This window comes from Daldinia loculata (assembly GCF_022478755.1).
Source record: "Daldinia loculata strain CBS 113971 unplaced genomic scaffold F4817scaffold_4, whole genome shotgun sequence".
Classification (NCBI taxonomy): domain Eukaryota; kingdom Fungi; phylum Ascomycota; class Sordariomycetes; order Xylariales; family Hypoxylaceae; genus Daldinia; species Daldinia loculata.
In genome coordinates this window covers 135,091-160,368 of record NW_026054858.1, presented here as the reverse complement: position 1 = coordinate 160,368, position 25,278 = coordinate 135,091, and the positions used below count along the sequence as shown (strand labels likewise).

The following is a 25,278-nucleotide window of genomic DNA, read 5'->3' as shown; positions in this document are numbered from 1 at the left end:
CTGTCAAGAGAGGTGGGTTTTGAGTTCCATAGACAACAATATTGTCTAAATAAACTACGCTCATACAAATCTATCATCTACCTACTTCAAAATGCTTTACAAGGCTTTCATCATGGCATTGCTGGGACTCAGCACCGTCGCATCCGCAAGCCCCCTAGGTATTTATTCTTCAGTCTATCACAGATTTTGCTTTTTGACTTACACTATGTAGGGACGCGAGATGGAAAGAAAGAGATCCGCGGTGGATTTACTTCGGATGTGATCATCACCCCTGGAGCGGTCGTTGACGCGGAACACGAGCGACGGAATTAGGAAACCGACTACATAGGGTTATGGTCTGACGGGTATGATGGATAGCGGGCTTAGGTGCAAAGGCGTTACCAACCGATGAATGGTTCCGGGAACTTAGGATATTGCTATGTATTAGTATTATATGGTCAATGATAATCTGTTGTCTGCTGTCCCTCTGAAGAAGTGCATCGTCAATAAGATCACTAAGACATTGTGTAGAGATACTACCTCCTTAACTTGATCTACAGTGTAGGATCATAGCTAATAGAAACTTGAAAGACGAAATACTCAGGGATGGTGCCGTATGTCAATAACGATGCCACCGATTGAGCACCATCGTAGGAATTTTCGTTATCGAGAAGGCAAGCTAGTAGCACCGGATCGGAACCGAATTACGACCCGCATATATCATTAAATGAACTGGACGCGGTCCTGACTAAATAGTAACACCCATATGTACATGGTGATCGATTATTGATAGATAGCAAAATTTCGTAACAAATGTTAGAGTAAATTTTGCGAAGTAGAACTTATACGGATAACACAAATGACGATGATAGCTTTCTTAAGTCGGATTTGACGCTTCAATAATATCGATTTATTATCAGGGGTTCAAGTAGACCGATTGGTTCGCTCAATACGCCTACATACTGTAGGTCTTGTTTAAACGTGACGGGTTTTTGGGAGGATTAGAAACACACCGAGTGCGGGGATGTGATGTTACATCCTTGCCATGCTGTGCCGTGTCTTTGCACGAGAGGTTCTGGCCACCCAGGCCACTCCCTTGCGTTGTTTGGTTGCGTGCTTTTTCGCTTATCGCCCCCCTAGCTCTGTGCCTCACTGTCTATGTATTCCACTCACTGTTCTATTCGGGTCAAGCAGCCACTTTCCGGGGGGCAATCCCGTGTGAAGTTCAGCTGGCCTAATAGAGCGTGTTCGAAAGGGGGGTCGCGTTCTGTCCTGCCTGTCCAGTCTCACCTCCATCACGTTCTTTTCTCCACGACCGGGCAACCGAAGTCGATCTTCAGTTCGACCAATTGTCGTCCCACTCGGGTCCCGATATTATCGGTTTCTTCCTCGCGCAGTCATTATCGTTCTGTATCAGAGTATTGCGTATCCTTGCGCATATCAATCGCTATGTCGAAAGACGAGCTTGAGCTTAACGTCGGGAATCTTCTCCACGATGAATCGTCGTCAAGCTTTCGCAAGCGTGACAATTATGACGACGATGCGGTCCTACGGCGGCTTGGGAAGCGGCCGGTGCTAACTCGAAGTTTTGGATTCATGTCAATTCTCGGCTTCTCCTGTTCGGCATTATGCTCATGGGAAAGCATTCTCCTGACGAGTGTTCCGGGTCTTATCATAGGGTAAGTTTACTTAATGGTAGTTCTAATGGAACGCTGTCAAGATGCTTAACAAATGCTAATCGAATCAGTGGACCATCCGGTCTTATATGGGGGCTCGTAGTCAATTGGATTGGGGTTATTTCCATGTATGCGACGTTAGCCGAACTGGCTTCGACAGCACCGACTGCTGGTGGTCAATGTATGAAGAGATTTTACAATGTCTTCGGTCAGATCATCTACTAACTCCATTTACTACGTAGACCACTGGGTTTCGATGCTGGGTCCAAAGTCGTGTTCAACATTCTTATCGTACATGACTGCCTGGCTTACAACATTAGCATGGCAAGCAATTTCTGTTATGTGCAGTTATCTTGTCGCGACTCTTCTACAAGGCATCATTGTCTTAGCACACCCAACATATGTACCTTTGGCATGGCACACCGTACTGCTCATATGGGCTTTCGCTCTTTTCACCACTTTCATAAATTCCACCACGAGCCGTATACTGGCAAAGTTGGAGGCCTTTATTCTCATTCTCCATTTGGCCGGCTTCTTCGGAGTTTTGGTCCCAAGTATGTACCAACGAGAAGCCCCCTTTCCTCTTCTATCTTGTCTCTCTTAGGAGTCAAACTTCTTAATCGATCCTAGTGACGAGTTACTGCTCCGGAGAGAATTATAAAACTCCTGAAACTTTGAAGAAGTCGTTGCTAACTTAGTTGATGAAGTGGTGTATTTTGCACCTCACAACGAACCGAGCTTTGTTTTTACAACGTTCCTCAACAATGGAAACTGGCCTACACAGACGATGGCTTTCTTTGTTGGATTCCCGACACTTGCTACGGCTATAGTCGGAGCTGACTGTGCTGTTCATATGTCCGAAGAGATACAATCGGCTCCCCTAGTTGTTCCTCGGGCGTTGATGTATACGGTTCTCATTAACGGAGCACTTGCATTGGGTATGGCTATCGCCATGGTATTTTGTATCAGCGACTTGGATGCAGCAAGTGAGTCACATTGCAGTTCTATGGACACTCCAATACCCCTACGACTGCCTAAGTACAATAGCTGACAGTAAACCGTGTACAGTGGCAGCTGTTGATACCATGTTCTACCCTTTCCTCCAGATCGCGGATTCTGCGGTTAAGTCGACCACAGGTGCTTGCCTTATGGCGGGTGTCATCCTCGCCTTGACAGTGGCGGGTAGCATTGGTATATATGCCTCGACGGCCCGCATGCTCTGGTCTTTTTCTCGGGATAAAGGCGTTCCATTTTCAAACCATCTGGTAAAGGTATGTATAACCTAGGTGCCTAGGTACCTATTAATATACGCGCCTCAGAGTTGGTCCATGTTTGCTGACTGAGTCTATTTAGCTCACTAAGAACACCCTCCCGACGAATGCAATCTTTACCACCTTCGCTGTCACCATACTCTTATCATTAATTGCGCTTGGGTCCGCCGTCGCCCTCCAGGCCTTGTGCTCCTTGTCGGTAGCCGCTCTATTTGCTTCCTACATGGTTCCTTGCGCTCTTCTTCTTTGGCGCCGTACTACAGGGAAGATGCGTCCTTATTCAGGAGAAACAGAGGACCCTGATCAAGAAGTTAGTTGGGGACCTTGGCGAATTCCCGAACCATTGGGAACCATTAATAATATATTTGCTTGCGTATATAATGTGGTAACGCTATTTTGGTCCTTCTGGCCTCAGACGAACGACCCGACGGCGGAGACGACGAATTGGAGCGTTCTACCCTTTTGTGTCGTCATCTTGTTCTCTATTATATGGTATCCTCTCCAGGCGAAGAAACACTACAAAGGTCCTATCAGAGAGGTCTGATTTGTTGATAGATCGTCTAAGACCATGCGGAGCTAATGAATAAAAACAAAATGCTCGAGCCATGAAGCATTCGACGCATGGAGATTATATTTCTATGCTCCAGCAAGCTCGAATGTATAGAGCTTCTCCCTCGTTACCATAACTACCTCTTATTTCACTTGCATACTAACTGAATCCGGCAGCTTTAGCATACCCAAAGTCAGGCACTAATCAGGACTTTTGCCAAGCTTCTGGGAACTGTGTTCGCGACTCGGAATGCGAGTTAAAGTGTAGTATCATGGCAAATCCCAACCATCCAGTGTTTCTCTCTCTTGATGCTTGGTATATCAAATAAGATACAAAGCCCTTGTAAAACTCCCAAAATCAAAATATCACGACCTTATAACATGATGCCACATAGCCTTGTAAACTCCAGCGCAGTTTCATCAGTGTGCTCGATAGCAGCCTCTCTAGCGGCGTCTTTAGTCTCGCGTACCAATGCTGACCTGGTCTTAGCCAAGCTACCCGAACGAAGTAACCAGAATGAAATCGAGGTACCACGCCTCTGTAAGTTCTCAATGACGCCGTTGAGTTCTTCCCACAGGTCTCTGTTAACTACTTTCTTCAACCTGCTAGTTCGCCAACCGCGTCGAACCCAGGTTGGCAGATGGCTTATTGCGCCATCAACAACGTATTTAAGGTCGGTCGCGACGACGATGCGCCGCCATCCTTCTTCTTGCCAGTCACGGAATTCGAGTGCTGCAATTACTGCTCTAAGTTTCGCCCTGTTACTTGTCGCATTGTAACTTTCGCCTCCAGGTCCGCACTTCTCCAGAGGAAATCCAACCATCCCACCGTCATTATAATTAGCATCCTTGAAAGGATGTTCTACATCGGATCCATATCTTCCTGGCCCTTTGAATGTGAAACTGCACCCACCGGAAGATGGCTTGGTAGTCTGATCCCTACTTCCGTTATTGACGCAGCTCCCGTCAATAAGAATCAATATCTCACGGCTATCGTAGCGGTTGATAAAGCGAGACTGGGCAGATCGCGAGGAAATAGTTTGTAGGGGGAAATGATGCTCTGGTGTTTCGTTGGGATCTTGAGGAACGAAGCGGGATGCAGATCGAATGGGCGCGCGACGCGCCAATCGTTTACGAAATCGCGCTTCTTGTCGCGACTCGGTTACAAGGGTAATATTCGACTTAACATAGTCCCTCGACAACTCCGAGTTGCGGTGATGTTCCATCATATTAACCGATAATAAAGATATTTGATCGACCTATCAATTGGAAGGGTAATGACAATAAACCTCCTGAAGTCGGGCATAAAGAAGAAATTCGACGTTGTGATGCCGGAACCCAAAGAAAAGAAAATAAGTGACCTATCATATAGTAGGTACCTACGTACCTAAAAGGGGTAGAAATGATTGAACTATTTCATCATTAAGACTTATTATAATTACCTAAATAATAAAAGCAAGGATGAACCTAGTCAAGTTGCCAAATTTATATAAAAAAAAAATACCGCTTTTAAATAGCCGTAAGAACTAGGTACTCGCACACTTTTGCTACTAGTTTTTGGCATGGGCGAGAAAAGGTCATAGTTGTAAACTATATCTTCCGTCCTTTAGAAGAGATGCATTTGTGGGAAAACACGCAACGTGAGTGCGGCTACCGCCATATAAAGCTCACACAGTGTAAGACTTATCAAGAATGCAGTTAGCAGTTGACAATAGACCTAGAACATACAGTGAGAGCAACCTACTGCATGCCCAAACAATTTCGACTACCCCTCGAAATGCAAACATATTACGATGCAGTACTTTCTACTTTTGGAGTCAAGCCACCGTTCCGGAATTAATGAATACGAATTGGGGAATACATTCTCGTCATGGTGAATAATAAATAAGAGAGACGTAGACCTTCTTGGATAACTCTTGCATGATAGGGAAGGCTTTCAAGCATACTAAGAGGAGATAGGTGCCGGGGGTCATCCACAACTTTATTAAGCTCTTTTGTTAAATTTGCGAGTATTTCTGGCTTGCTTAAAATATGATACGTAATAATGGTTAAAGTCCAGGTTGTGGTCCCCGACGCAGCATTGGTAATTAGTGCAGCTTCGTCGGCAAAGTTCAGATGTTTCTTCTGCTCGGGTTCTAGCCGTAACAAGGAGCCAAACACTGTAGGCCGGTCTCTTATAATTCCCGAGTCGATCTCAGTATGTATATTTTGAATACGGTTTGGAAAGTCAACCCTGAACGTTCGAAGAAAAAATCTAATGTCTTTAGGAAGGAAATAATTAATGAAACATGTATTTTGTTAGAGAGGCTGGTTTGGACGGTTCTAAGGATGGGGACTTGACAAACTGATAACTAAAATCCAAAAGCTTCTCAAGGACAGGAAAGAAGCGGAATATAAATCTGGTCATGGCTACAGAACGAACATTATGGTGAAGGTTTAAAGACCAGCCCTTCTGATCCAAGAAACCGAAGCTTTCGCTAAAGAGGTAATAAGTAGCAATTGTAGGATTTAACAATATCGATCAGATCGTTAGGCGATATCAATAACTCGTCGCAAAGAGTCTGTGTTAACTCATGGATATCGTTTTCTAATTGGTTGATTATTCCTCGCGAAATATTTGGCTATTGCCGTGCGTCGAATCTTACGTAGATCGTGATCGATGGTATCAAACCCGCATTCACCAAACATCAAACCGCGGACAAGGTGTAGTGGTTTATCCCGTTTACGACTAGATGTAGTGTAAATTTCGTCTATAAAACTCATGTCGTTGCAGTGTGTCTCATTGGGACTTGTGCAGACGATAGGCCCTGGAATAGTCTATTAATAGTAGTATTACATGGGGTGCCTTTCCGACACACTGTCATTTACCATATTTATTGTGCATCATCTGGATTTGCTTTGTATAACGGCCGGTTCTTATTAAGTCGTAATAAAACTACGGTAAATATGTAGCTCTTGCCAACCTCGGTCCAGGGATGGCTTAAGGAGTGAAGGGGGGGTAAGTTATAGACTATTATGAGTAGTTGATGTAACTCCTATGTTCCTGTTAAGACGGCGAATACTTCATGGTAGTAGAAGGTCGACAGGTTAACGGAATCCATTGGCAAGGGAATATAAGCAATGCTTATTGATAGTAACGGGATAAACATACCTAGGTACTCCTTTAAGATAAAGTCTAAGCAACTTTGTTCGATCTTTTCATAATTCCTGGAACTATTTATAGGTATATACCCCCAATAAATTCGTTATCTCCGCAGAAATGCTTCCTGCAATAGGCTTGTTTCGAGATATGGTCACAGTGAAATGGCGTTCATAAGCCTCCAATATCTTTCTGTTACCACGTACTTAAGATGTTGATCAGATTGTAGTAAATACACGGGCGTACATCAAAGCAACGATCGCAAAGCTGAATCACGCCACTGCCGTCATTAAAGGTATTATTTCTTTCCATCGCTTCTTCGGTCTGTATAATATTGAGAATAAAGCTGTCTATTAACTATATCAAGAACTTGGAATATTATAACTTAGACCTGACTTTCAGCACTATAGGTACCTAGTAATAGTTCTTTTCAAGCCTGTTAGATTCAGCAATGAAGTTTATTGAAACGGGAAGTAAATCTAGACCAAGCTTTCCATGAGATATATTCTTTTTAATCATATTTCACAGCTACCTAGTTGATAAAATTGACCGACGTAAAAATGTATCGAAAGTTGTTTTCCATACCCGGTACTATTTAATCATTTAAATTTAGTAGAATAAAATAATAGAATGGTAGCGCACAGTACAAAATCAGGTCAATGATAAAGTTTCTCACCGGCGTTACAGCATAACTTCGATGTGTGCCCCTGACCTACCTATCCCATCGTGGTTCGGAACCTCTGCCTCCGTATAGGCTTATGAGGCAGCTTTGAATTGCGACCTTCTCATCTTTAATTAGATTTGAAAGTGGGAACTCACATCGGAATTTGAATGCTAGATTCGAAAGGGCGGCGCTCGACGCTCCGTCTTCTCCAACTTTCGTGTTGGGGGTGGCGTGCTAACACCGAAACCATTCCTTTGCAGAACTGCAATTCGTGTATTAAATCGCTTAGCGATGAGGTCTGGATGGCTAGTATTAAATCAGACCATACTATGATGGGTAACAAAATTCATTCCGCGCTGTTGAATGCTGAATGCAGCGAAGGGGCCGCCCCCAATTTGAAGTACGTCCATCCGTAAAGATGTCCTACATGAATTCTAAAATAAATCCTCTGATATATAACGTCTCATAGCCTGGTTCCTTCGGTCTTCAAAACTCAATTCCATTCCATTCATTAGTCCATCTCACGGTCTATTCCAAGTCCACTACGAATACACACTTAGGAGATCTAAGCATCGGATTTGCGACTTAGATTGAACCAAGCAGTGCAGGCCCAGTAAGATCTCAGCATTAGGCTACTAAGAAATGGCTCATTTCGTAGTTGCAACGTTAGCATGTCTTGCTACGAGTACGTACGCGCTGTCCTCGGCGAGAAAAGGGTGTGCGGTGACGACAGAATGGACGGGTTGGAAGGATATCAAACATGCTTTCATCTTGTTAGTGCTTCTGATCAGATTCTCCATAGCATATACTAACTTATTTCTAGCGGGGATAGCTACACGCAGACAGGTACTGAAAGAAATATTAACTGACCTAAGGGGACCAGTCCTAACATTCTCATAGGATTCAACTATACGCAAACCCCTCCTTCACCATCTAATCCATTTGGGAACCCTCAATATCCGGGATGGACGTCGTCGAATGGGCCTAACTGGGTTGGATATCTAACCGTAAAGTATAATGCGTCACTCTTACAAACTTACAATCTAGCTTATGGAGGTGCGACTGTCGACTCAGATCTTGTTGAGCCTTATATGCCTACCGTCTTATCTGTTAAGCAACAGGTACAAGAAGAGTTTATCCCGGGATACACGGGTACTTCTTCTAAAGCTCCCTCTGCACCTAAATGGACGGGTGCCGATTCCATCTTTGCCTTCTGGATTGGTATCAACGATGTTGGGAACTCGTATGGAGCTGGACCAGAATCCTCGGGTCCTTTATACACTAAGATCTTCGATGTTTACTCAGGCTTAGTTGATCAGCTCTATAACAGCGGCGCCAGGAATTTCGTCTTCATCAACGTCCCGCCTGTGGACCGCAGTCCATTAACTGTTGGTCAGGGTAAACAATCTGTGGAAACGGAGAAAGAAGCGATTGCGGATTGGAATAAACGCGTAGCAGATACAGCCGCTTCATTAAAGAGCAACCATACAGACGAAGTCAACGTTTGGGTTTACGACTCAAACAAGAGCTTTGCAGAGGTTTTGGATAAGCCAAGCACATACGCACAAACTGCTGGCCTTAAGAATACCACCGGTTATTGCAACGCCTATCAGAAGTAAGATACACTCCCTCAGGGGCGCCGAACGATTTGATTTATACTATATTTGAGCGAAGTACTAATAATCCTAGTGGCACGCCCGATGATGACACGTTTACCCCCAGCTGTGGAGTTGCCGTAAACGAATATTTCTGGCTCAATAACTTGCATCCAACGTATCCCATCCATGATGTAGTTGCTAAGCAGGTTGCGGAGGCTCTATCGGTAGGGCCGAGTGTATGTTAAAACCTACTTGGCTGGAACTGAAATCAAGGATGTGTATTAAGCATGCAAAAGTTACCTAGATATTTCATTATGCCAGACGATTCAAAATTGCGTAAATGATATAGTTGAAAGATAATACTAATTAATACTAAAACGTAAAGGAGGTCAAAGAAGCTCAGCTGCCTACTTTAAGTATCTTAAACTTAGACCAAGAATGGCATTGGTAAATCATGAAACCAAATGCAACCAGGTACTCTATCATTTCCCAAGATTTAACTCCCGGTACGTATATTGATTCGGCACCAGCGTAACGTCTCATTTCGAATGTTGCTGGTACGTACGCCTGAGCTTCGATACGTTGTCTTCGTCTAAGTGATAGGCAACTCAAACATTCAGTAGTGGTTATTTTATAAAAGTACCTTAGGTACTATACCTAGCCTAATACATATTCGAGTAATTAACTGAATGCTAGATAAAAGATACTACGAAGCTCGAAAAAAGAATACCGTGACAGTTCTTAATCCTGCGCAGGGGGTCTCGGTCGGCTGCCGATAAGTACGGGAGAGGCCCGCAGACAAAAGGAGCCACTGCTTTTATTAAAGTCTAGTAAAGTGATCCGGTTGGTATAAGGGAATTTCTTCCACGTTTGATAATGTGAATGGATAGATTCCACGAGGTCTCTTCCTAAAGAGAATGTATTGCGACTTTACTGAATTTTAATTGGCCAAGATACTCTACCATCAAAAGTACCTATCCACTCGTTATGTGGCGGAGGACGAGGACGATAGGATATGGATGTTGGTTGCGAGTTACGGCACAGCCACGGATCATTATGAATCATTATGAATCATACCCGATCTTATCCGATCAATAACTTTCCTAATAGGGGCTCACTTGTCGTTCTCACGGCATTCCCAAGGCAGATTTCTTATACTCGATTAGACTCAATCGCGGATCCCTGCTCAGGCCATATAATGTTTAATAGGCGCTGCCAACCCTCTTGAATCATGTGGCGATCAAATGAGCAGAGTCATTTTAGCTACACGCGTGGAAGAAGTGAAAGCCCAACGCCGAGAGTAGAAGGCTGAATCTTACACCAGGAAAAGGCTTAAAGCACAATTTTCCTAACAATATTTGGAGACGAGATTAAAGAGCCGGAAGCTCGAGGCGTCATGACTGAATCAACATATCAAATTCAACATACAAAGAGGGTCTTCCCCCTGAACGGTCCAAAACAGATAACAACTACGAAATTGTCTATTCTTGACGCATCCGTCACGCGATTTGCACTATGCGGCGCAATCTGGCTTTACGATCGAGCCGAAAACGCTGATTCGCGTGATCCTACTTTATTCGAACGGTTGGAGAAAGCGCTTAGGCAGACCCTGGACGACTACCCACACTTCGCAGGCCAGCTCCGATGGGCATCCGAGGAGCTTGTGAAAGGAGACGTAAATCCTCGGTATATCGGTCGGCCGGTGGTTGTATATGGTAGCCCGGGGGATCCTGGAGTGGAATTGACAATTGTAGAAGACAGCCGAGAGCTCAGCGCTATAGTACCAAGCCAAGAGGAGCGATTAGCTGCAAAGCAAGTGTGGAATGCGACAGATTTCCCTCAGAATGACCTCCTCGCCAAAACGAAACTTGCATTCTCGAGCTTGTCGGAGTTTGAGGGTCTGCCAGGCGTTACTATCCAATTGACGAGCTTCAAATGCGGCGGGTTTGCGATCAGCATCAAGCTTACGCATTGCCTCTCCGATGCTATGTGTCTTATGCAATTCGCCCATGCCTGGGCAGTGCAGTCGCGATATCTGTTTGGGAGTGATAGATCCGATGGGGAAAAGCGTCTTGTACCGTTATTCGAACCCTCGCAGCTAGACCAGCGCGCCCATCTTACCCCCACAGGACCAGATCCAGAGAAAGTCGGAATAGCGAGAGCCCTACCCATGCATCGATACGATTGGTGGGCCAAAGATGCACCAGGCTATCCTCCTTGGGCCGAAGCGTCCACACTCGGCACGAGACCACCACCGGAGGAACTAGCTCGCTCAGAGCTAAGCCCCTCCTCCTATCCACCTTGGCCAACATGGGACTTGGCTGCTCCTGTGGAGCATGTGCAAATCCGCTTCAAAGCGGAAACCATTGTCGCGATGAAGAAGGCCGCTGAGAGTAGCCTTCCAGAGTCCCTAAGAGGGCACCGCGTTTCACGGCTTGACGCTGCTCTGGCGCACATCTGGATTCTTATCAACCGCGCAAGACAGCTTGAGAGGTCTCAAGATCAGGTGTATATTGACATCACCCTTGGGGTTCGCAATCGGGTCAACCCACCACTACCAGATACCTTCTCTGGCTCTCCGATCTTATTGGGTTATGTTGCCAAACCTGGCTCTGAAGTGACCACTGCGACCATCGGTTCAATTGCCGGTTCGATTAGACAGACGATGTCCCTATTCACCCCCGACGCTGTGTCTGCATATATCCACGACGCAGCTTACGAGGTTAGCCCACAGCGCCTATGGCAAGCCTTCCTCGGCTCCAAACATACACTCGTTACTTCATGGGTACGAGCACAGGCATACGAGGTTGACTTCTGCGCGACGCATAAGCTAGCTCGGTACGTGCAAGGTGTGATGCCGCGAATGGACGGGCTCGTCCAGGTTATGGACATTGCGGACACGGGAGATTTTGATATCAGCGTATGTTTAGAGAAGGAAACGATGCAGCGGGTTCTCCAGGATCCAATGCTGAAAGCGTATGGGTTTTGATGGAAGATAAATAGTATTAGGATAGATAACTACTAGTTTAAATAGTAAAAGAAGACGTAGGACATCACATATCCTTCCTAAAATATTTCTAGAATAACCCCTATATGTCAAATGCGAAAAGGGGGGGCGGTTTAGACCCGGACTCTCGGGTACGCCGCCTCACTCTGTACGAAGTAGTACGGGGGTAGTGTTACTTGAACTATTATAGATGTCAACGTATAATAAGTTTTAGAATCATTATTAAAAGGTACTATCAGTAACTAGATTGACCTAATTATATTAGAACCAATGTTTCTACAGGTATCCGAAGACCCATTCAATAGTACATTCACCACTCGTGGTTATGTTGAAAGTCATAATCAGCCTTAGAAGCGAGTTCTTCATCCAAAAGTACCCGAACGGCCAGCATCGCCATTCCTTTCGCACATCGCAGGGCCTTTTCATGAGCTTCGTCGGTGCTAGCCGCCGCGGTGAACCCGGGATTATGGAGCGAAGTGTTCGGTGGCGCTGATATTGCGAATGCGCCGTGGAAGCTCGGTATAATATGGGATACGTTACCCATATCCGTTGACGCAGTTACGGGCTTCTCGTTCCGCAATAGAATTTTATCCCCAATACGTCCCATCTCATCCGCATATACCTCGCAAAGAGCTTTGTTTGCCGTCAAGTTTGCGTATGTCGGCGCTCTACTTCTGTCAGCTCTGATCTCACGTATATCCAGAAAACTTACACGATATAATTGAGCTCGCAGCCAGTGGCAGTGGCTGACCCTTCTATGCATGCTTTCACACGGGCAAGCAACTTATCGGCTCCGGCAATAGTCGGACTTCGAACGTTCCAGTTCATACGTGTGTAATCTGTAATTACGTTCGGCACCGTCCCGCCGACCTCAATTACAGCATGGACACGTTCATCGGGTTGGATTTGTTGACGAAGAAGTCCGACACTGCTATATGCTGCGACGGCAGCGTCAAGGGCATTGACACCATTCCACGGTTCACCGGCAGCGTGTGCTGTTTTCCCACGAAACTCGGTGCGAAACTTATGACTCGCTATCATCTTTAATCCCGCTAGACCGTCATATATATGTGGCGCATTGGAGCCGGATATCTGATGACTAGGCATTGGATGAGCCATGATGGCTGCTGCAATATTACCCTTGAATGCCCCGGCACCGATTAGTTTTACTTTTCCACCACCGCCCTCCTCGGCCGGAGTACCGAGTATTCGGAGTCGTCCAGCAGCACCGCTCTTTTTCAAGGCCTCAGCAGCGCCGAGAAAGGCGGCAATAGATGATGTTGCGATTAAGTTGTGGCCACAGGCATGACCGATCTGAGGTAGTGCATCGTATTCAGCACAGATTACCACGAGACGTCCAGAAGAACCGATCTCGGCTTCGAAGCTTGTTGCGAGATCATAAGTACTGCGCTTCACGGTAAAACCGCGGTCTTGAAGAAATTGCGTGATTGTATCGTGTGCGAACACTTCTTGATATGCTATTTCGGGATGTTGGTGTAATTCTTGGTTAATCCTTTTCCTCAAGTCTTGGTTTGCGCGGTCAATTGCCAAACCGACCACCCCTCGCATTTCCTCTATAAGATCGACATCGGCCATGTTTAACAGGTATCCTTCTATATCCACACGACTCTAACTCATGTGGCTATTTGAAGATTGGCTAATGATTACTTTCGTAACTTCACGTCATCTATGCCGGCACAAATGATTAAGGGAAGAACATAAAGACTCTACGACAACTAGTAGCCTCTATTTTAGTTCGTCTAATACGGCTTTAAGACCGGTAATCGATTGGAAATTATAGGCCTGAATGCGGGGTATCTGATGAACTAAAGGTAAAGAGGCATCAAATTGCGTAGCAATGGTTGTATATACATTACGTTAAGTAGTAACATATTTTACAAATTTATACTAGTAAAGACCTAATAGTTACCGAATTAAAGAATTTACTTGTAAGGTCCTGTACTGTATTAAGAGTATGACCCTTAGGTACCTAACCTAACATACGGTTGTAGAACGTGGCTTATTACCCGGGACCGCCCTGTCTGGTCCGGGCTCGTTTGAGTGCTCGCCATCTTTGTGGCGGTACGGTGCTCTTATAAATTACTGCTCTAGCTTCGAGCCGCACTACCTAACCTAACAATACCTACCTCTCAGTCATAGCATGGTCATGCACCAGGAAAGAATATGCCATTGGCTTGGCCGGAGGACCTGCACGCATAATAGGACATTCCTCGATCTCCCGGCTCCCATCCGACGGCGAATCTATGATTATGCAGGTCTCTTCAGCGGAAAATCGATCTATGTACACTCATTAAAGCAACATCACGAAGACCTTGACGGGGAAAATCATAACAAGAAAATATTCGAAAGTGACCCTTGCGACTGGTGTGATACGCTCCATTTCACATTCCGCCTCCTTCAGACTTGCAAAGCCGTCTATGCCGAAGTTAGTGCTGTGGTCTACTCTGAGAATGTCTTCCTCGTTCCTTACCGGGCCGTAGATGACGGTCTCCGTATTCTCGGCAATATTACTCCTCATGCTTGCAACAAGCTGACCAACTTATTCGTGCATCTTAGCCGTGTTGGCTACTGTCCCGGAAATTATATCTTGGACGATATAAAGATCGAGCCTATTCGAAAAAGTCGCGTTGCTGCGTGGCAAAAGGCTGCAAAGCATATTCTCACATACTCAAATCCTCAGAAGCTTAGCTTATACTTTATCTGCAACGTATATCCGCAGATGCGTATCGTCCCTGATGTGCTGGCACCTTTTCATGATTTCCCCGGAAGTCTTAAGGACTGCGCCCTGCGTCTTAATTATAGTAAAGATAATCACAGCAAAGATGATCTCTATTATATGGCGCGACAAGCAGCCATCATAGTGTCAGACAAACCTACTCATCTAGATCAGCCTTTCCGGTTCCTTGATCTTCCGCAAGACCTCCAGCAGTCAATACTCAAATACACCGATCTAATCACCCCTACGAACGAGGTCCGGTGGAATCCACAACGTGGATTTTATTATAAATTTCCTAGAGAGGAATTGTCTGCGGAATACTACGACCGTCGTGTATTTCAATATTGTGCAGATTATCATTTCGAGCTTGGATGTTTTTGCATGCGTGATCACTGTGTTTACTCCTCTCGCTGCCGATGCTGGCGTCCCCCGCAGGCCTTATTCCTTGTTAGTCGAGCCATGTGTGAATCATCTCGAGCCGTTTTCTATTCCTATAATCGCATAATTATCATCCCGCTCGTGGGAATATGGAAGGGCCGCTCACCCCTCTTAGCTGGACTCGAAACCTTTATATTCATCACGAAGTTTCTTAAGCCTGATACACTATCTTATCTTCGTTACTTGGAGTTAGTATGTCCACCTTTTCAGACGCATGACCCTTTGACATCGTCGGATCCCGTACCGTACGTTCACTGGCAGAGTATCATCGACTCCCTTAGAACCCATGCAAACCTCCCCGCCTTAACAATAGCCGTCTATATGACTCGCTTTGAACCGCCAATATACAGCATAGGTAATGACAGTCGTCAGAGGGTGACCGATAAAGCATTTGAAGAGGGCAATTTCACCATGGATAGCGATCAAGATTTGACGCTGAGACCCTATCTGGACATTCTGCTGCCCTTTCGATCGCTGACACGTATGGGACGGTTCTTTGTTATCATCGAGTGGGCAGGAAGGTATTGGATAAACGTGGAAAATGAGTAGGAGATCAATTGCCGTCTGTCAGAAGTGGAAATGTGTCTCGAGCAGAAGGTAATGGGCAGTGGGTACGACAGCAGAGCGTTGGGGAAAGCGGACATTAAACTTAGCCAATGGCTCCAGGCCGTCAGGTCCTATTTTAGGGACTCACATTGACAGAATTCCATTTGTATAAGCACAGGTGACGAGGTAAGTTCGATGAAACTTTCGGATGAGGAGGGATCAAGCCTCTTCCGGGAATATAATACGTCGTCAACAACCTAACCTAGGTAGATAGTACACATAGCCCATCATGGCCTCCAGGAGAGGACATGAAAAGGAATAATCAATGCTTGGAATAGAATGAATTGGTTTCTCCGGTAGCTCTACCATTCAAAACAACCCCTTAGCGGGACCGATCCTTCCGTATTAGAGCAAATAGGCCGGATAACAACAAAACGTCCAGGGATGGCCGAGGATCAGGCCGCCGTATCTTGACGTCAAATCAATAAACAACACCATGTCATCTTGACGATGCCGATGATATAGGCATTCATTGCTCAGTTAAGCCCTTAGGGTTAAACGTGAACTACACCGCGCCGTCGAGAATGAATATCCAGGTAGGTAGCCTTCCGCGTCTTCGGCAATGACATTTCTAACCGCTGTTGAGATTCCGAACTATCACGAAGACCAAGTGAATGGCGGCTAGCAAAGTGGATATCCCCACAACAGAAGCCTCCCATATGCAGATCGTTAAGAGGCCTCCACGTCAAATGCTACTTGGTGATAGCTTATCTGCTTAATAGTTGTAATCGATAATAGAACTCATCTGCCAATAATCTGGGCAAGATCAAATCATAGATTGGTCACTCTCACAGTTGCTCCGAATCTAGTTTGGATCTAAACTATGAAGTCGCTTTTGCATACTGAGGTAACTAAGATACCTAAGGTAGTGTATGTGAAAAAGACTAACCAACAATGATTGATGCAATGCGATATAATTACAAGTTAGAAACAGAAACCATAAGTTCTGGTTAGTTACATATTTGTTATGCCACACGGTTTTACAGCCACCAAGAGTAGTAGAGGAAAGTGAAATATACTTCAACGTAGGAATTCAGCTAGAAACTTGCCGTCATTCCGACGATGTTGCCGACTTACGTATGTATGTACCTAGGTTCTTGTCGCATACCCATGATCAACAGGGGCTCTGCGTCACATTGAGAAACAAAGTCGACTGCTCTGGCTACTAAGACGATGTGAAAGAAACGAATTAGACCCATAAATACCTGATGATGTTTGATCGCCCAAGGGTCCCAATGCAGGGCCTATATATGCACAGAGCGCCTCAACAGGGGTGTTACAATTTGCAGATCAAGTGAAGATCAATCCCGTCTCGGCGTGAAACACCAATCCAGGGATGGTTTTGCCAGGGAACATGAAACTGAGACCGTGCCAGAGAATCGAATCATGACTTTCAGACCAAGCCTTTTCCGAGGGGTTTATCTGGGGGCGTGTTAGCGTGACGCTTTTCGTACTTCCAGGATGGAGTCCCCATTTCCTGGGTTTTCTAGATAGGTAGGTATGTAGAAACCTTTCAAGGAAGGTATTTTCAATCTTCCTTCGCAACCTTAAGCAACAATATTCGATGCGAGAGTCCTGGTGATAGCATCGCACAATTCTTTTCTAATATTCTTTTCTTTGGACCTGGTGTTCTATTTTATATTTTTGTTCTACGATGGCTGGCCTTTTGAGTGGCTTGGGCAATACTTTGGGAGGTTTGGGCGAAGGTCTTTTGGGTGGGAATAATAACAGCGACAATGATCGGAGTTCGCAGATAGCGACATCATCAGAGGATACTGGGAACGCAAACCAGAGAACTACTTCCGAAGCTAATACCGGAGCGATTGCGACTGCGACTGCGACTTCGGACGGCGAAACAAGAGCGACACCCAAGCCCGGAAGTTCGAAGGACAAGGATGACGACGATGGCGATGATGACGAACAACCACAACGTCAACAACCCACAAGCGCCAGCACTGCAGAAATCTCTACTACGGGATTGCCGGACTTACCGCCTCAGACTACGGAAATTGCACTCAATCCCGGCGCTGCTGAAAACACAGACATATCAACTCCCGATGCACCGGAGACGACTACTAGTCCCAAGCCGACTACTGGTCCTGAGTCGACTACAACACCGGCTGCCAGCCCACAAACGACACTTTCACCTTCATCTTCATCTTCGCCTTCGCCTTCGCCTTCTTCTAAAACATCAATCTTGACAACATCGGCACCGCCAACAACCCTCGTGACATCCACTAAACCATCGAACTCTATCGCCAACCCATCAAGCCCTACCCTTAAACCATCTAGCTCTATCCTCGATAGTGTAGCTACAAGTCTCAACATCCCGGAAGCACCTAGTAGTACACTGGACGCTCCAACACAACCTTCCTCGACTCTCTCGGCCGGGGTCACGCAGCTTCCCCAGGAAGACGCCACCGCTACGCAAACCGCTATAGCCGACTCTAATGGCAGTACTCTTACCCAAGCACAGACAGTAGATAATGGGAATAATGGAATGATTGGCAACCTCCCGGTGGCAGCTGTTGCGGGTATTGCCGGAGGCGGAGGCGGTCTAGTGCTCATCATCATGGTTATCTTGATCCTTCGATGTGTATGGCGGAAGAGACGTAATGGCAACGACGAAGCGCTAGCTCGACTGGACTCGATGTACGAGGCGGGCAAACCAGCGGCCTCGGAGTCTACCGAACAGCTCGGTCGTTGGAATAAGGGGTTGTCGGAGTACCACAAGCCGACCGACAGCAGCTACAAGGCATATAGAATGTGATGCTCCACGATATAACCGAAGGAAAATATAAATTGTCGGACTTGGAGTTCGGTACCGGAGCTGTTCGGCTATCATGATGCATTAACTATACGAACCATATTTATCCCACCCTAAAAAGTAAAATCTAGTCTACTCGTTACCTTAGTATAGAACCTGTCCTGTAATATTAACTGTCTTTTATGTTATGGGCGATGTATGCCCGACTTTTAATTATCTGTTGGATGGTTGATCATACATTGATTAACTAAACTAGAAACATTTTTTTTTTTTTTACAAACATTTAAGATGATTCTGAATGTCTGAATGACACGTGACGAATAGTCACGTGTTGAGATGTACGTTGGTACATCTCACATTATCTCAGCGAGCTTAAACTTATCTCAAACCCTGCAAGTCCCCCTATGGTAATTGGCTACATCTGTCAGCTCGGTGCGTTATTATTCCGATACGCCAACCTAATATGCTACCCGCCTTCAATATAGGTTATCCCCATCTTACCTAGATTATCTTTCGCTGCCTCTTCTTTCGTCATCTGTTATTTTACGTAATAGTTCATAATATAGAACCCATAACTAAATAAACTACCTAAAGTACGCAAGAATATATCAATTTTACAATGTCTATTCGTCCCCAAATAGCCCTTCCACCCTATCCCCAAACCTATAACGATAGCCAAAGGTATCTTCTTGTCGTTAACCATCCTGGTTATGTACATAATCCGCTACTAAAATTCACTTATTACGGCAAAGGTATTGACTACGATTTGGTTATCTATGCCTGTTATATTGTAGTCGGCAATATTTAACCTATTGAAATTAAAGACTAGCCGAGAAATATTATTCGGCAAAACGGCCGAACGCTTAGTTACGTTTATTTATCAACTTCTTACCAGCCTAATGTAGAAAAAGCCATCTACCTAAACCAAGGAAATCTTACCAAACAACGCTACTTCCTTCATAATATTGAAGGCGACGGTACGTTAGTATATATTTCTTTTCTAAATAGTAATTAACTATATAATGCATTATCCGTTTACGCCAAACTTCGAGCATTAGGTGTTTCTTTATAACAATATACCTCCTCTTTAGAAAGAAATATCTATATTCCCTTTACCTCTTAGTGCCGTATATAACAACAATTCCTAGGCCGCGACAATATGCTGCGATATAACCTATCGAATAATTAACTCCTTTACCCCTCTGAAGCGTGCTCATATAATCCCCAGCTCCGAAAACAAATGGTTTAAAACAAATCGTATGCAATTTTATTGCGGCGGAAATATCGATACATTAGTAAATTCGGTAATGTTCTGTAGAGACGTACATTATTTATAGAAGAGGGAAATTATCCTATTCCCTAAAGAGCACAAGGGTACATATCGTTTGGTTAGCTATACATTTAAAATAGGCGCTATTAACTATATGGAAATAAAAGAACAATACCATAATGTTGAATGCTAAAAACTATACGGTATTCGGCGAAAATTTTTGTTTGCCCGTTTTGTTTGGTTTATCTTTAATGGAAACACTATTACGCTTTATACATCTAAAACAGGTGATTACAAACTTCTGCTTTCCGCATAAACGGTACATTATCCCAACGCATATATAGAAGATGCTAGGTTTGGAGGCAAGATTCCTCCGCGTTTGCTTCTTCATCTCAACCTACCAGACCTAGGCCCAGGCCCACCTTCTAAAAAGCGGTCTCTTTTTCGAACTTACAAGAATTCCCGTGGGTATTATTTCATCGGCGATCAAATAATACATCTTGAGCATAACGAGAACGACGAGGACGAAGATAGCGAGAACAGCGAGGACAACGAAGATACCGAAGACAACGAAGACAACGAAGACAACGAGGATGATGAGATAGCCAATAAAAATCTTCGTAGGTTTTATTCTATCGGCAATCGAATTGTATTTGTCGAGCCCGACAAAGAGAGCGAGAATAGCCAAACGGCTAAGAAGAATCTTCGTACGTATTATTCTATAGGCAATCGAATCATATTTCTCGACAACGACGATAAAAGCGTATCGTCCAGCGCCTTTGATACACGTACCGGTCGAAAACGACAACGATCCGCAAGCTTCGACGGCGAAAGTACTCCCCCCCTTTCGCAATCTCTTATCACCCTTAGTAGCGGTGGTCGGAGCAATAACGCTGCAGCAAATCCCTTCGTTACATAGTCCGATGAGAAAGTTAGCTCAAAAGAGGATGGTAACGTTGCCAGTAGCGTAGCTCTGTCTGGATACCAGGTTACGATGCGTGATGGGGAAGCCGTATAATATGGAATATTTAATATAGGAGTTGGGTTTGAGATACCATGTAATTTCTATACTTGTCAAATCTACTACGGTTTATTTGGAAGGGACTTTGGCTACTTTATGGCGTATTAAGGCTACGTTAAAGGTCGTACGGCAATGATAGGTTATTGCTCAGTTTATTACATTACAAGTAGCAATATAATGGAGTTCCTATCAAAATCATATGTGTCGGCCCATTTCCCCTTAACCAAGGCGTAAACAACGGGTAAAATTCGGAAAAGCCCGAGCCTTCGCTAAAAGTCGGGCTCTTGTGGTCTCCCTCACGGGGGCCCTCGGTTTGTCTTCGGTACTTGTGTGAGAATCGTGATGGCAGAACTTGTTTAATTGATCAGGAATTTAAATTTTAGAATTACATGTACCGTCCAGGTCCCGTTCAAGCACCGTGCGACGCCCAAATCCGAGACGGATATGCCCTATAAGCGAGCACCGAACCAGCCGGAATCCGTAAAAGTACAACTACGGCACATCAAAGGCTCTATTTTTTACAATGTGATAACATAGCGTACCAAGGTTGAGGGTGGTGGTTTTGTTGAATGAGTTGCGAACGCTGCTTAGCTTTTATTTGTGCCTTAGACAACACCGTTCTTGCGTTGAATCTTAGATCCGTGAGTGCTAGAAGTCAAGTGATACCGGAGCCGAAATCCGAGAATATCGCGATCCACTTACGGAGGTCGCCCGGGGCCCGCCTTCGAATGTACACTATAGAGATATTTCCCGCTCTTATAGACTTTACTGTTTCAAAAAATGTTGACTTGGATATTCTAGTGAGAATGTATTTTACTACTGGCAGACTCTTGAGATCCTTAAAGGGGGTCACGAATAATTAGGAGAATACCCATTTAAAGGCGGCGGTTTACACTAGGAGATATACACGTATAGGTATGCTAGCCGTTTAATAGTTCTAGAGTTATACTATTAGAGAACTACTTGGGTTCTATTATTCCCTTAATATTTACTAGGCAGACATTTTCATCGGCCACATTCCTAATTAAGCTTTCTATGAAGCCTTCCAGTTATCACCTTTTTGTAGCTAATCCTATTCCGGTCTTGTGTACCTCTTAGGTATGGTTTACCCAAGCGCCCCAGTGCCAAAGAGGCTTTCTAAGTCCCACTCTACCCGATAGCCGCTTCGGCGTTTGGATCATTTTAATTGGAGAGGATCAAGAATTTTATCTAGTAGTCCAAGTTTCGGTATGATGTAGTCCACTATCCGCACGAATGCGAGCCGAGCACCTCTAATCCAAACCCCATCCGGTACTACCCCCCTTAAAATGTGATGCCGGGCTTCAGACCCCGTGCGTATTTAAGTTCTATCTCAGGAGTACCATATCAAGCTTCACAGATCTCACATTCTATCCCAAATTTTAATCTGTATTCAATATGGTTCTCGCACCTCACCCTAATCCAGAAGCCCCAGTGCTATCGCACTTTAGCCTCGCCGGCAAGACTGCTCTAGTCACCGGAGGATGTCGAGGAATTGGGCTTGAGGTTGCGCGGGGGCTTTGCGAAGCCGGCGCGAAGGTGGCGATAACCTACTCAAGCACGCCACCAAAAGAAGCGGATGAGATAGCTGCGCAAATATCCTCCGCCAACGAGGGTCGACTGGTCAAAGCATATAAGTGTAATGTGCGTTCACAGGCCGAAATTGAAGCCGTCGTGAACGCAGTTGCAGAGGAGGTAGGCGGTGGCCGGCTAGACATTCTGGTGGCGAATGCGGGTGTCACCGCAAACATCGCAGCTCTGGATTACCCGGAAGACAAGTTCCGCGACTTATTCGACGTCAACGTAAACGGTGCGTTCTGGGCGGCGCAGGCTGCGGCGCGCGTGTTTGAGAAACAGTTTAAGGCGGACGGGCAACCGCACCGGGGCTCCATCATATTTACAGCGTCGGTGTCGGCAACACTCGTCAATGTTCCTCAAAAGCAGGCCGCCTATAACGCGAGCAAGGCTGCTCTCGTCCATCTCGGAAAGTCGCTGGCCGTAGAGTGGGTGGATTACACAAGGGTTAACAATGTTTCGCCGGTATGGGATCTCACTGTTGCATCCAAACCTTCAAGGAAATTGATCTAACTATAATACACAATAGGGCTTTATTGAAACAGACAGTAAGTATTGGGTTGTGCCGTACGAATAGGTACGCCAAATCTAACGGATATATAGTGCTCGACGTTCATCCTCAGGAATGGAGAAGCCAGTGGATCGAGATGGTTCCCGGTCGTAGGTTTTGTAAGCCATCCGAACTTAAAGGGGCATACGTTTTCTTAGCTAGCGATGCCAGCAGTTATATAACAGGTTAGTCCTAATCTGTGTTTACTTTAGGTTCCTACTAACATTTTCCATTAGGTGCTGACTTGATGATTGACGGAGGTTATAGTCTGCCTTAGCTGACCTAAGTAGCAGGTAGGTTGTGTACCTAAGGTAGGATAGGAGACAATATAAGAAACATAAAGAGCTTAAGTGGATACTAGTTACTTACCTACCTACCTACCTAGGTATATTGTCTCTTCCTATCTGTCCCCTTAAAGTCTTCGTAGTGAAAACGGTGTGTTGGGCCCTTCGATTGCTCCCCTCAAAGCTGTGGACTTTTCTTCTTTCAGGTAGATATATATTGAATATAGAGCCGATTATAGGAACAAAACTCGATTCTCCTCACTTGATACCTAAATTGCCTGCGGTGGCAACCACCCCATCCAAATCCTCAGCTTTGCCAATGCAGATGTAGCCCAGAAGAGCATGGCGGTTCCAATGGAAATATAAAGCGGTCGCTGGAAATACTCTCCAAACCACGCGCTTCGCCTCCACTGCAGGTATGCAGCGGTCGTAACTTGGTACTCCCATTCCTCCAGCGTTAGTTTTCTAGTGACCAGTTTCTCGGTCAGGAGAGCATGGTATGCGGCTTGATTCGTAGAATAAGCAATGTGCGGCCGTAGCAAGGTGACTGCATCTCCAACTAGCAGTACTTTGCCTCCCATAAAGGAGGCGCGTGGAGAGCAGTAATCGGTGATAAGATGTAGGAAAGGCAATCCGATTTTTTCGATGACTTCAAGGTATGGTGGCGCGAATTGTGTTTTGGCTATGGACTTTTGGGTCTCCCAGACTTCGGGGCGGACTTGTCCGGGTGGTAGTTTGGTGTAGTGCCGCTTACCATTAATATCGGTCATGATTGTATCCAGGGAAGAAAGCGGAACATTAGTATACCAGCAGAAGTTCAAGAGGCGCTTGCCAGGCTCGACGGAACCGCCTTTCCCTGGTATGTAGTAACTACCACGTAGCGACATCAGTAACTGTAAGGCTCATGTGCTTTAACATAAAGGCTTTCAACTTACAGGATAACGTGGCCGCCTTCACCCTTTAATATCGAATAGGTTATGTTTGACCGAAATACTTCTCGCGTCTCTTCACTCACTTGCTCCTCTGGAACTACACCGCGCCACGCCACATATCCCGTGTATTTCCGATCTGCTTCACCTGGCTTTAAGAAGATCTTGCGAACTATCGAGTTTGGGCCATCAGCACCGAGTACTAGGTCTGCCAGTGCTTGTGCATCTGTGCCGCCGTCCGTATGATCCTTATAGCGGACTAGTAGCTGACCGGTCTTAAACTGCTCTATACCTATGACTTGCTTTCCAATTTCATACCTTGCTCTCGCTTTAGCGCCATCTGCATCTTCACCTGCCCTTAAATCTAATGCAGGCGGGTGCGGAACATAGTGGCTTGCTTTCATGTCGAAATTGGCCCTTAGCCGGAAATAAAGTGCATCCCATGAAGACATGATCCGATTGATTCGTAGAAAAGGGTGGATCTTGCCCTGCCCATCGAGTGACTGTAGTTGCACAGCCGAAATACCTAAGGGGATTTCTGAAGTGCGATCGAATCGCTTTAGAAAGTGTTGCACATCGATGCCTAGGCATACTCCTGCCATGTGAGAGACGGGTGTATGGGTGAGCGATTGTTCCAAGACTCGGACTGTGCTTCCGAGACGGTGGAGCATGATGCCGTGCATGAGTCCGGAGAGGGACCCGCCGATCTATTCAAGGTCATAAACATACACAAAACATAGAAATATACGTAGGTAAGTATTAGACGTAGCTTACGATGATGACATTTTTGGGTGGTGAGTAATCTTTTTCTGGTTGGCGTTTATCCATACTGTAGATTTTCTACCTTGGTTTTGTCTTCGGGATACGGTTACAGAATATCGGAGATGGGGCGAACGAAAAAACGGTCTTGGTCCGGATAGTTCAGTTATTTTAAGGAAGCGCCGACGCTGGGGACCGCCGATCAGCCCACTTTTATAAGACTGAGGCGTTCATCGGGGAAAGGGGTTGCGTATTGGCTGATGGCGTTGACACGAGTGCGTTGCAGGGATTACAACAATATGCATGCGAGTCGACATGCCCAACATCCTACCCATGAGTCTTAGTTGGGATCGGAGGGGGGGTGTACGGAAAAGGGGGGGGTGAGGGGTTGTAATATAGTAATGCAGGCTGGTTGTTCATCGGTCCAGTTGGGGTCAGTAG

General features: G+C 45.5%; 10 protein-coding genes across 10 annotated transcripts; 7 read left to right on the top strand and 3 right to left on the bottom strand.

Annotated features, from left to right (window-relative positions):
• Positions 1–1,428: 1,428 nt before the first annotated feature.
• F4817DRAFT_311960 (amino acid transporter) lies at positions 1,429–3,470 on the top strand (the record flags this gene model as incomplete). Its single annotated transcript, XM_049300070.1, has 6 exons — positions 1,429–1,658; positions 1,727–1,836; positions 1,898–2,209; positions 2,363–2,641; positions 2,724–2,926; positions 3,009–3,470. 6 exons carry the CDS (start codon positions 1,429–1,431, stop codon positions 3,468–3,470), a joined length of 1,596 nt encoding a protein of 531 aa, XP_049162866.1.
• On the bottom strand, positions 3,458–4,918 carry F4817DRAFT_176971 (ribonuclease H-like protein). The gene has a single exon (XM_049298292.1). It carries the CDS (start codon positions 4,702–4,704, stop codon positions 3,850–3,852), a length of 855 nt encoding a protein of 284 aa, XP_049162865.1. The 5' UTR covers positions 4,705–4,918; the 3' UTR covers positions 3,458–3,849.
• A 3,002-nt stretch (positions 4,919–7,920) lies between these two features.
• F4817DRAFT_311958 (carbohydrate esterase family 16 protein) lies at positions 7,921–9,327 on the top strand (the record flags this gene model as incomplete). The annotated part of the gene is made up of 5 exons (XM_049300069.1): positions 7,921–8,051; positions 8,102–8,124; positions 8,179–8,893; positions 8,968–9,112; positions 9,262–9,327. The coding sequence occupies 5 exons, from the start codon at positions 7,921–7,923 to the stop codon at positions 9,325–9,327; spliced, it is 1,080 nt and encodes a 359-aa protein (XP_049162864.1).
• A 636-nt stretch (positions 9,328–9,963) lies between these two features.
• On the top strand, positions 9,964–12,059 carry F4817DRAFT_325227 (transferase family protein). The gene has a single exon (XM_049301744.1). It carries the CDS (start codon positions 10,273–10,275, stop codon positions 11,863–11,865), a length of 1,593 nt encoding a protein of 530 aa, XP_049162863.1. The 5' UTR covers positions 9,964–10,272; the 3' UTR covers positions 11,866–12,059.
• A 134-nt stretch (positions 12,060–12,193) lies between these two features.
• Positions 12,194–13,479, bottom strand: F4817DRAFT_356134 (uncharacterized protein; the record flags this gene model as incomplete). The annotated part of the gene is made up of 2 exons (XM_049305757.1): positions 12,194–12,551; positions 12,596–13,479. 2 exons carry the CDS (start codon positions 13,477–13,479, stop codon positions 12,194–12,196), a joined length of 1,242 nt encoding a protein of 413 aa, XP_049162862.1.
• Positions 13,480–14,050: 571 nt separating this feature from the next.
• Positions 14,051–15,757, top strand: F4817DRAFT_356133 (uncharacterized protein; the record flags this gene model as incomplete). Its single annotated transcript, XM_049305756.1, has 2 exons — positions 14,051–15,556; positions 15,608–15,757. 2 exons carry the CDS (start codon positions 14,051–14,053, stop codon positions 15,755–15,757), a joined length of 1,656 nt encoding a protein of 551 aa, XP_049162861.1.
• Positions 15,758–16,957: 1,200 nt separating this feature from the next.
• F4817DRAFT_176879 (uncharacterized protein) lies at positions 16,958–18,705 on the top strand. Its single transcript, XM_049298291.1, has 2 exons — positions 16,958–18,104; positions 18,204–18,705. Exons 1-2 carry the CDS (start codon positions 17,319–17,321, stop codon positions 18,432–18,434), a joined length of 1,017 nt encoding a protein of 338 aa, XP_049162860.1. The 5' UTR covers positions 16,958–17,318; the 3' UTR covers positions 18,435–18,705.
• Positions 18,706–20,048: 1,343 nt separating this feature from the next.
• F4817DRAFT_311953 (uncharacterized protein) lies at positions 20,049–20,620 on the top strand (the record flags this gene model as incomplete). Its single annotated transcript, XM_049300068.1, has 2 exons — positions 20,049–20,055; positions 20,106–20,620. 2 exons carry the CDS (start codon positions 20,049–20,051, stop codon positions 20,618–20,620), a joined length of 522 nt encoding a protein of 173 aa, XP_049162859.1.
• A 1,359-nt stretch (positions 20,621–21,979) lies between these two features.
• On the top strand, positions 21,980–23,314 carry F4817DRAFT_176786 (NAD(P)-binding protein). The gene is made up of 5 exons (XM_049298290.1): positions 21,980–22,780; positions 22,845–22,863; positions 22,919–23,050; positions 23,102–23,158; positions 23,227–23,314. Exons 1-4 carry the CDS (start codon positions 22,139–22,141, stop codon positions 23,140–23,142), a joined length of 834 nt encoding a protein of 277 aa, XP_049162858.1. The 5' UTR covers positions 21,980–22,138; the 3' UTR covers positions 23,143–23,158; positions 23,227–23,314.
• F4817DRAFT_325205 (FAD/NAD(P)-binding domain-containing protein) lies at positions 22,759–24,997 on the bottom strand. The gene is made up of 4 exons (XM_049301743.1): positions 24,853–24,997; positions 24,085–24,785; positions 23,104–24,019; positions 22,759–23,052 (listed from the first exon to the last, which is right to left on the bottom strand). Exons 1-3 carry the CDS (start codon positions 24,904–24,906, stop codon positions 23,419–23,421), a joined length of 1,356 nt encoding a protein of 451 aa, XP_049162857.1. The 5' UTR covers positions 24,907–24,997; the 3' UTR covers positions 22,759–23,052; positions 23,104–23,418.
• Between the last annotated feature and the right edge of the window lie 281 nt (positions 24,998–25,278).

Bases quoted from the DNA above. Each gene is read 5' to 3' on its own strand.
- F4817DRAFT_176786 (XM_049298290.1), top strand. From the start codon at position 22,139: ATGGTTCTCGCACCTCACCCTAATCCAGAAGCCCCAGTGCTATCGCAC. The intron at 23,051-23,101 runs GTTAGTCCTAAT...ATTTTCCATTAG, and splicing joins TGCCAGCAGTTATATAACAG to GTGCTGACTTGATGATTGAC.
- F4817DRAFT_325205 (XM_049301743.1), bottom strand. From the start codon at position 24,906: ATGGATAAACGCCAACCAGAAAAAGATTACTCACCACCCAAAAATGTC. The intron at 24,786-24,852 runs GTAAGCTACGTC...GACCTTGAATAG, and splicing joins CACCCAAAAATGTCATCATC to ATCGGCGGGTCCCTCTCCGG. The intron at 24,020-24,084 runs GTAAGTTGAAAG...GCTACGTGGTAG, and splicing joins GAAGGCGGCCACGTTATCCT to TTACTACATACCAGGGAAAG.
- F4817DRAFT_325227 (XM_049301744.1), top strand. From the start codon at position 10,273: ATGACTGAATCAACATATCAAATTCAACATACAAAGAGGGTCTTCCCC.
- F4817DRAFT_176971 (XM_049298292.1), bottom strand. From the start codon at position 4,704: ATGATGGAACATCACCGCAACTCGGAGTTGTCGAGGGACTATGTTAAG.
- F4817DRAFT_176879 (XM_049298291.1), top strand. From the start codon at position 17,319: ATGGCTGGCCTTTTGAGTGGCTTGGGCAATACTTTGGGAGGTTTGGGC. The intron at 18,105-18,203 runs GCCGACTCTAAT...GTTGCGGGTATT, and splicing joins CCGCTACGCAAACCGCTATA to GCCGGAGGCGGAGGCGGTCT.